Genomic DNA, 8,729 nt, shown 5'->3' on the forward strand with positions numbered 1-8,729 from the left:
CTTAACATCAATGTACATGAACGCTGCTGATAATGTTGAATTTGATGCAAAGGAAGCATCCTCTTTTTAAGTGTATGTACAGGTCCATTCAATTATATTGTTTTTGTTCTATCAATGTTAAAGAGCATTTAGCTCTAAGAATGTGATTTGAATGCTGAATTCATCATTTGTGTGTACGAGCCTTTAGATATCATATAGTTTCCACAAATGTGATGTAACAAGTGCTGTACTATACTCTACTGCAGAGATTTTTGCGGATAGGTAAATTCACACTGCAAATTAACACCAGGGGGTAAATGTATTAATGTCCGGATTCTTCAACTCCGACGTGTTCAGCGTCTTCGGCGATTAAATTTAAAGCGGCGCTGCATTGTAAAGGGAAGTTTCCCTTTACAATACATTTACCCCCAGTACATTGCTTATAAGCTCTTCTCCTTTCCCCTGTATTCATGTATATATTTCTGTTTGGATCTAACTAAAATATAATTAATTCAATAACTTTGTGTCAATCTCAGAAAAGAACTAAAAGAGGAACAATTTTATCAGCAATTGATTATGGTATGTACCTGTTATAACACAGAAAAAAAATGATTAAATTGTGTATTGAAACAAAACACTTCCATTTTAGAAGAAAACTGCAGAATTTGCTTTGCAAAGTTAGATGCGATTGTTACATAACATGAACACTCAAGGTTTTATAACTGAAACAATAAATATACTTATTCTAAAATGAAAATATAAATTGTGCTGCAAAAAGCATTTAAAACTAAAATAGACTACAAATGATCACAATGAATGCAGCACTAATGTATATAATAGACTTTATGGGGCTGATTCATTTTACAGAAAATCTCTGCTGCATTTTTCTTGCGGATCACAGAGCTGCGAGCAAAAATCAGCAGAGAAATTGCCGTAGTAACGGTAATAATGCGCAGCCACACTGTTCTAAAGAACAACAATTGAATCTATCGCTATACGACATGATAACTATTTGTTACTGAAATTCTGATTTTTGCTCAGTCTCACCCTAATGGTAGTGTCAACTGGCGCATTTCACACTAATGTTTTTCTTCCTTAAACTAAACTCATGAGTAATTTTTATAGTGTTTTTTGCAGCTGGCAAAGTGCAGAGGTTTTGTAGCTCACAGTTTATTATGATCTTTTAAAACCCTGTGTTAACAGTTTCTGATCAACTATAAAGGGTTTCAATTGGGTTTTAAAATGTTCTGATTGGATCCTGGATATCACATGATGAGGAGTAATTAGCAAGTGCATACTATTAAATTGGATTCCATACGGACCCATTTATCTTAGGTTAAAAATGTGCACATTGGGAAACATGTCAAGCGGGTTTTAAACAGATTTAAAAAATCTTTATTTCAAACCATAATAACATTTGTGTTCACTCACATTCAGTTCTTTTAGTTTTGCAGATAAACACACTTTTAACAACAATTGTACTTTGTAGAGAAGCGTCTGTGGAATCTGTGCAGGATCCAGGTGGGCAACCAACAGTGTTTTATTGATCATATCCTGGGACGAGAAGAGTATAGGAAGCTGCTTCTAGGTAAATATAAGCAGCCGTAGAATGTTCTGTTTATTACGTGCAATGTTGTCTTTAGGGATTTTTGTGAGTTGCAATTCCATAAAGCAACATATAAGAGACATCCAAAAACAGTTTTATACACTCCAAGGTTTGCCCAATATAAAAGATGTCTGGTCAATAAATCTGCTCAACCTCAGATCCTTGTCAAATACTTTGTCTACCTTTTTTTTCACTTGCAAAATACCAGCTTTCATAGGACCTCAAGATACAGAGAACGGTATTAAAGACTAACTCTACTTTCAGCTAACATTTAGTTTTGGATGGAATTAGGTAAGATAAAATGAGAAAACTGACCTACCTCTAATTCTCCCTACATCCATATAGCGGGTTTCCTAATAGCTGTAATGCTCCAAGCAAGAGATACTCTCTCCTACTTGTAGTAGGTTTTTTTCAAATTCCTAGCAGCATTTTAAATTCCCCTCCACTATGAGCTTCCATATTAGAGGTGGATGAAAAATCTGTACTAAAAATAAGTGGTTCACAGTTGTATAATGAACAAACTACAATGCTATATGGAGTCACTTTGAATTGCTCATCATCATCATTATCGACATTTATTTATATAGCGCCAGCAGATTCCGTAGCACTGTACAATTTGGAACAAACAATAATAAAACATACATATAGAGTGGTAAGAGGCCCCTGCTCGCAAGCTTACAATCTATGGGACAATGGTTTGATACACAAAGAAAAGTACTACATCATATTGAATAGTTGTCCAGCTAGAATTGCTAACACAAAGGTAAATGTAAATGTGCTTAGACAGCGTAGGATCACTCTATAAGTAGTGCAAAATGACATTTCTGCACCCATCTACTTGGATGCACGCATCACAGTGCACACCTACTTTCCACTCTCAGGAGTTGTCTCTGCAATCTAGTAGCACATCTATGCATGTGGAGAGGTGCAGAAATCTGAAGAGTCGTTCTGTGAAAAAGTGTAAATGTCACATTATAAAGTCGGCCTCATATCACTTTAGAAGCATCACTTTCATTACATCCAACTTTTTTTCTGTTAAAATTCTAATTGGTGTAGAATCATTTATACCTTGATGGAGAAGAGACATTGGGCTGTATTGACTACTTAATGCATTTTCTATGTTTAAAGCATTGTTTTGCATTGGGTTAAGAATATCTAGAAACGCATTTTGCCACCGAAGTGCAACTAGAAGGCACAAGATATATCCCAATAATACTATAGCATGGAAACCAATCTCTCTCAGCTCAGAGCTAGTGCAAATATCACATCCTTTCATGTAGTTGAAAAGGCAATCTGCACAGCAAGGAATGTCCCTAAAAATTTATTTACTTACAACTTCATATAAATGATCAGATTGTCCAATTCTTGAAGAAACCAAAAAAATCATCAGCTTTATATCCTTCTAATTATATTTCACATTCATAACATTTTTCTAATTGTTTTTCACTTTTCATGACCTTGTATCTGCAACATAATGTATATTGAATGTAACATTGAAGCATTAATTCCCTTTCCTCTATTAATTCTGGGCTGCACGGTGGCTAAGTGATCTTGAGTTCAATTCCCGACCAGGGCCTTATTTGTGTTGAGTTTGTATGCTCTCCCTGTGTTTGCGTGGGTTTCCTCCGGTGCTCCGGTTTCCTCCCACACTCCAAAAACATACTAGTAGGTTAATTGGCTGCTATCAATATTGGCCCTAATCTCTGCCTCTCTGTGTGTGTATGTTAGGGAATTTAGACTGTAAGCTCCAATGGGGCAGGGACTGATGTTAGTGCGTTCTCTGTATAGCACTACGGAATCAGTGGCGCTATATAAATACATTTTGATGATGGTGATGATGATGATAAATCAGATGCAATTATTTTTTCCAAACTTAATACATTTTCAAGACAAGCTCCCAATAATCTGAATTTATTTTAATAAAACATTCTTATAATTCATTTTCGTTGTCTAAGTGAGATAAACACATATTTAATCCTGCCCGTAAGTTTAATGTAACCATTCTTACGCCTTTACTTTCCAGTCCCTATTAATGGCAAGCTACAATAAATGTAAAATAAATAATTACATATACTGGATGCATAGAAATAAACATATTGCAGTAATAATAAGATTAATTAGCTATTAAAAATAGCTTTGGCCACTAAACGCTAGTAAAACTAACACAACCATTGGTGTTATTACAGGGATTAAAGTTTATAATACTGACATGGAATTTGGGAACCAAACTTTCGTGACAGAATTCATCCTGATTGGATTTTCCCAGAACACGAAGATTTGTATTTTACTTTTTGTCTTTTTCTTACTCATTTATACTTTGACCGTTTTAGGGAATAGTTTTCTGATAAGTGCTGTTATCACCAGTCCTCAGATGCACACACCTATGTACTATTTTCTGTGCAATTTATCCTTCGTTGATTTGTTCTACTCTTCGAACTCTCTACCAAAAATATTACTGGATTTATTTTCTAAAACAAGGAGAGTTTCCATCATTGGGTGTCTGACACAAACGATCACTGGTCTATTTCTAGCAGTTACTGAGTGTCTACTACTGGCAGTAATGGCATATGATCGTTATATTGCAATATGCTTCCCTTTACATTATACCATAATTATGAATTGGAAGACATGTAAGATCCTTACAGTCATTATGTGGTCAGGAAGTTTCATTATAGCAACTGTTCCCACTATCTCAAAGCCTCTTGTGTTCTGTAGAGAAAACACATTGGACCATTTTTTCTGTGACATCTTAGCACTTCTAGATCTAGTATGTGGTGACATCAACATTTATAAAATAATTATATATGTTGGAAGTTTATTGATACTATTAACACCATTTATTTTAATTGTGGTGTCTTATATTTGTATCATTTCATCAGTATTAAAAATCCACTCAGCAGGTGGAAGATCTAGAGCTTTTTCAACATGTGCTTCTCACCTGATTGTGGTGTGTATGTTTTATGGGACCATTATGACCACGTATATGGGACAAACACAACATTTTTCATCCAACTTAAAGTATATTGCTCTAATTTATACAGTTATTACACCTGTGTTAAATCCTTTGATATACAGCTTGAGAAATAATGATGTAAAAAAAGCATTTAACATAAAATTGACTAAGTCTTCTGCTTCATGGACATTATAATTAATTCCCCAGCAGCTCCTGTGTTTACCTCAAATGTATTTGTTATGCTTAACTTGTTTTTGATTTGTACTTGTGTGTGATTTCTATGCTGACTGTCCTGTGGCACCTTACAAATAAAGATGATGATGATGAAAAATTTACATCTGTCATAAAAAATCTTCAAGACATTTTATTGCTGAAATGAAAATGTTTACACGCTGCTCCTCACCTATGATACTCCTTGAACCACCCTGCCAGATTCTCCCCAACCTACAATCCTTCAAATACTCCCTTCAAACTCACTTCTTCAAATTTGTCTATACCAATATCCACTCCCTCGGCTTCCTCTGTTCACCACATCCACTAGTGTCCTACTTGGATCTACTGTCTCACTTTACCCACTCCCGCTAGAATGTAACCTCTCCTGGGCAGGGACCTCTCTATCCAATGTCTCATGTCTGTCCACCTTGATCAACTATGGAGTCATGTCTTATGTTGAATTGTCTACTCACAGGCCTGGAAATTGTACCAGTATCTGTGCTAGCTGTAGTTGCTAGCTCATGACTATACGGTTCATGTATGTGTTATTGTGCTTCATTGTATTCATCTATCTGTTATTATGCTTATTATATTCATGTTTTCATATCTGTAATATGTATGATATATCTTTAAGATGATTGTCTGTTGCTATGGATTCTGTGGTGCCATATAATAAATTGATGATGATGATGATGATATTAAAAAAGGAGCTGGCAATACACTAAACAATTTTAGCATTATCTGTTGTCAGGAATGTTGTCAGGAGTTAGGACCATGGACAATTTATTTTTCAAGGTATAGTAGTTAGTTTAAAAAAGTTTAGTTTAACATAGCTTACACTTATAACACTTAAGTTTCAACAATAAAAAAGTAAGCTAATTGCTCTTTTTAAAGAGTAACAGTAGAAATCAATATAAGTAGCCAAAAAACTGAAAACATTTTTTTTCTTGCTTTCTCTCATTCTGTGGAGGATCAAGAACCTGAAGATGCGTCCTGAAAGAGGTCAATCACCTCTACATCTGTGGGACCTGTACAATCACCAGCTGTGCATCTCCTGGAGATAATAGAAGAAGGCTTCACTGCAGGGAGAAGGAAGACGGAGCTGCTGATTTCCCCAGAGAAAACTTACTAGAGAACACATTAGGGAATGTTGGCACATCATTCGTGGCCATTCTCATTTAGACTGTACACCCAGCCCCAGAGCCTGAAATCACATCTGGACCAGGTGAGCTTGAGCCAGAGGCTTTGGTAACATAGAGAAAGGTGCAGAAATATAACTCAAACATTGGCCATGGAGGTATATGTTTAATAAAACTTCATAATTTATTTTGTATATTAACTTAAAAAACTATGAAAATCTGTTTCAAAGAGTCCACTTGCCTTTTTCAATTAATTATAAATATATAGTAGACCATTGCAGAGTATATATTGTTCTTAGTAAAGATGGCCAATTAATTTTGTTGGCTTTAAAAATATTTGTTACATTGTGCAATCTGTGTTTGCCACAGTGCTGGCAGCTCCCTGGAAATGACCATTTGGCTGGAATAGCTATGAGAGACACAACACATTTGGCCAAGGCGCTTTATTCCGAGAGGACTGATAGTGAGGTACAAGCTGAAGTCAAAGGATTGTAGAAAGTAGAAGAGTGATGGATGAAGCCAAAGGAGAAGGTACAATAGTGGGAGATGAAACTGAGGTAGAAGGGTTGGAGAAGGTAGAATCATGATGTACAGTCAAACAAAGCATGTCTTCTTCAAAGCAAAAGCAGAGAAAAACAAAACAAAAGTTTTCTTCTGCAAAGGTTTGGTAAAATTTTGGGACTTTATAAAGGCTACAAACAGGCAAGATAAATTGTTCTGATTGACTTTTCACTAAAGGGCTGATTGCAGAGTAAAGAAATCTATACAGTTGTTCAGATGAGGTGATTAGCTAGATTGCTGATCTTACAGAGTGCTGATTACAGGAACTGAGAAATGGAGTTTATAGCTGTCAATGTGGAATGCTTTCTGACAACTGTCATTTTGCTCTAGTGCTGGGAATCCTCAAAGTCAAGAGAGGCTAGAAATTGCATTTCTACTGGACTGATTGAAGACTGGAGTGCTACCTAAGGACTGACAAGATCAACAAGAATATTGAATATTTGCCTGGGTGTAGATTCTGTTTCCAATTCCACAATATGAGAAAACTACTCTTAGCTGGGAAGGTTGTTACCCTCTGTGGGATTCAACTCACTCGGGCAGATCAGGATATGTCCAAAGTATAGGTCTATTGACAGTACAAGCACAAGTCACAGTTTACAGGCACACGGTAAATGGTATTGTACACCAGCAGCCTCCTTCAGTCAACCCCCCAATGTATAAACCTCCGTAGCTTCTCTGGAGTCCTCAGAATCTTATCCTCCTGCAAAATTACCTCTATTGTTAGCTAGACAGTTCTAGGTCACCCAGTCTGAGATACTGGCTCACACAGACCCTGTCCTGATAGGGCTTCCTCCAGTAGCACTGCTATTCCTGACCCAGAGTCCTTTGTGCTGTTGTTACATACACCAGGATCCTCCAATATAGAATGAATCTATTGACATACTGTGCTCCTTACATTCCTGCCTGTCTGCTCAGGGAGAAGCGTCAAGATGTCCCATTCCTTCCTATTTCAGAAGGGGTAAAGCAGTGGACACTTAAATTATTTAACTGTTAGGCATACCATCCCTGTTACCTTGATTATACAATGCAATGGTTTGACTGAATTAGTTATTTGACTGAATACACTTAACAAAGGGTAACAATTTAACATCAGGGAATAACATGACACTTCACGCTTACCTGAAACATGAAGACATTTGACACATTGTATTTGCAGCATTATACAATCTAAGTGTGTGATACATTTTGATACAATCACATTTGTATTAGAGATGTGTGCTGACCCTCATGTTTCAAAATGGTGTTGGTTTTTAACCAACTTCTTGTTTCGGCTTGGCTAGCGGTTTTGTCGAATGAACACAAAAGTTTTTGGTTTTGATTTTAGATCTGAATTAAATAAAAAATTGTTAAAAAAATTAAAATAATGTAATTTTTGAGCTGTTATATATATCCTATATTACTATTTATAGCATTAACAATCATTGTCAGTCATTTCCAGTCTATTTTCTATTGATCCCTTCACAACGGTCCCAAATTTCACCAATTTTAACCAAAGTCTGCAGCAATCTGGCTGGCTAAAATTAGTTACATTGCAGTGACACAAATATATCACACAAATAGATGACACTTTTATAAAAGATACAAGCCCTAGAGTCGGTGACACAATGGATGATCTGGCAACCTTGCAAAAAGGAACTTTAGAGTTCATAAGTACCTTCATTAAAAGGGGCTTACTTTTATGAAACCTCTCTACTCTCTGATCTACTTCATAATAAAGAAAGAACATAACAGAGCATCCATCCCAGACACTTATGCTACATAAAAGGGCAGTATTCATTGGATGGACAGTGGTAGAATTAATACAGTTAATTAATACAGCAAATACAGACATTGATAAAAGTAAATAGACGAAGGTGGCCTGCATTTATTACGTAAAAAATCAAGTATATACAAATGATGCATAACAAAGAGGGTCATGTTGAATAAGCAATTGGTAAGTTACCCTACCAGAATTCCAACATATGTTGGCTTTGAGATACAATGTAGATATAAGCTCCCGGGCACCATATCATATCCGACTCATGTTCGATGTTATCTCGGACTCTGGTGTAGAGAACATATCAAAATCATTCAACGCATTTTTACTTATCCGTTTCAAGTATTTGTCAAGTCATTAATGCAATGTTTTGTTATTACATGTTATAACAAACTATGTGACTAATCAGCAATCCTTTTCTTTACAAACCCCCGTTGATATTCTCTTAGTAACATGGAAACTAGTAACCAAAATCCTTTATGAAAATAAGGGAAATGAAAACAGGGCTTGGTCTCAAAAAGT

The 8,729-nt window shown here is 35.9% G+C and overlaps 1 protein-coding gene across 1 annotated transcript; it reads left to right on the forward strand.

The window, feature by feature from the left end:
* The first annotated feature begins 3,794 nt into the window (after positions 1-3,794).
* Positions 3,795-4,733, forward strand: LOC142142561 (olfactory receptor 5V1-like). Its single transcript, XM_075200442.1, has one exon. It carries the CDS (start codon positions 3,795-3,797, stop codon positions 4,731-4,733), a length of 939 nt encoding a protein of 312 aa, XP_075056543.1.
* Positions 4,734-8,729: the final 3,996 nt, after the last annotated feature.

The sequence above is a fragment of the Mixophyes fleayi genome, chromosome 3 (genome assembly GCF_038048845.1).
Source record: "Mixophyes fleayi isolate aMixFle1 chromosome 3, aMixFle1.hap1, whole genome shotgun sequence".
Lineage (NCBI taxonomy): Eukaryota > Metazoa > Chordata > Amphibia > Anura > Limnodynastidae > Mixophyes > Mixophyes fleayi.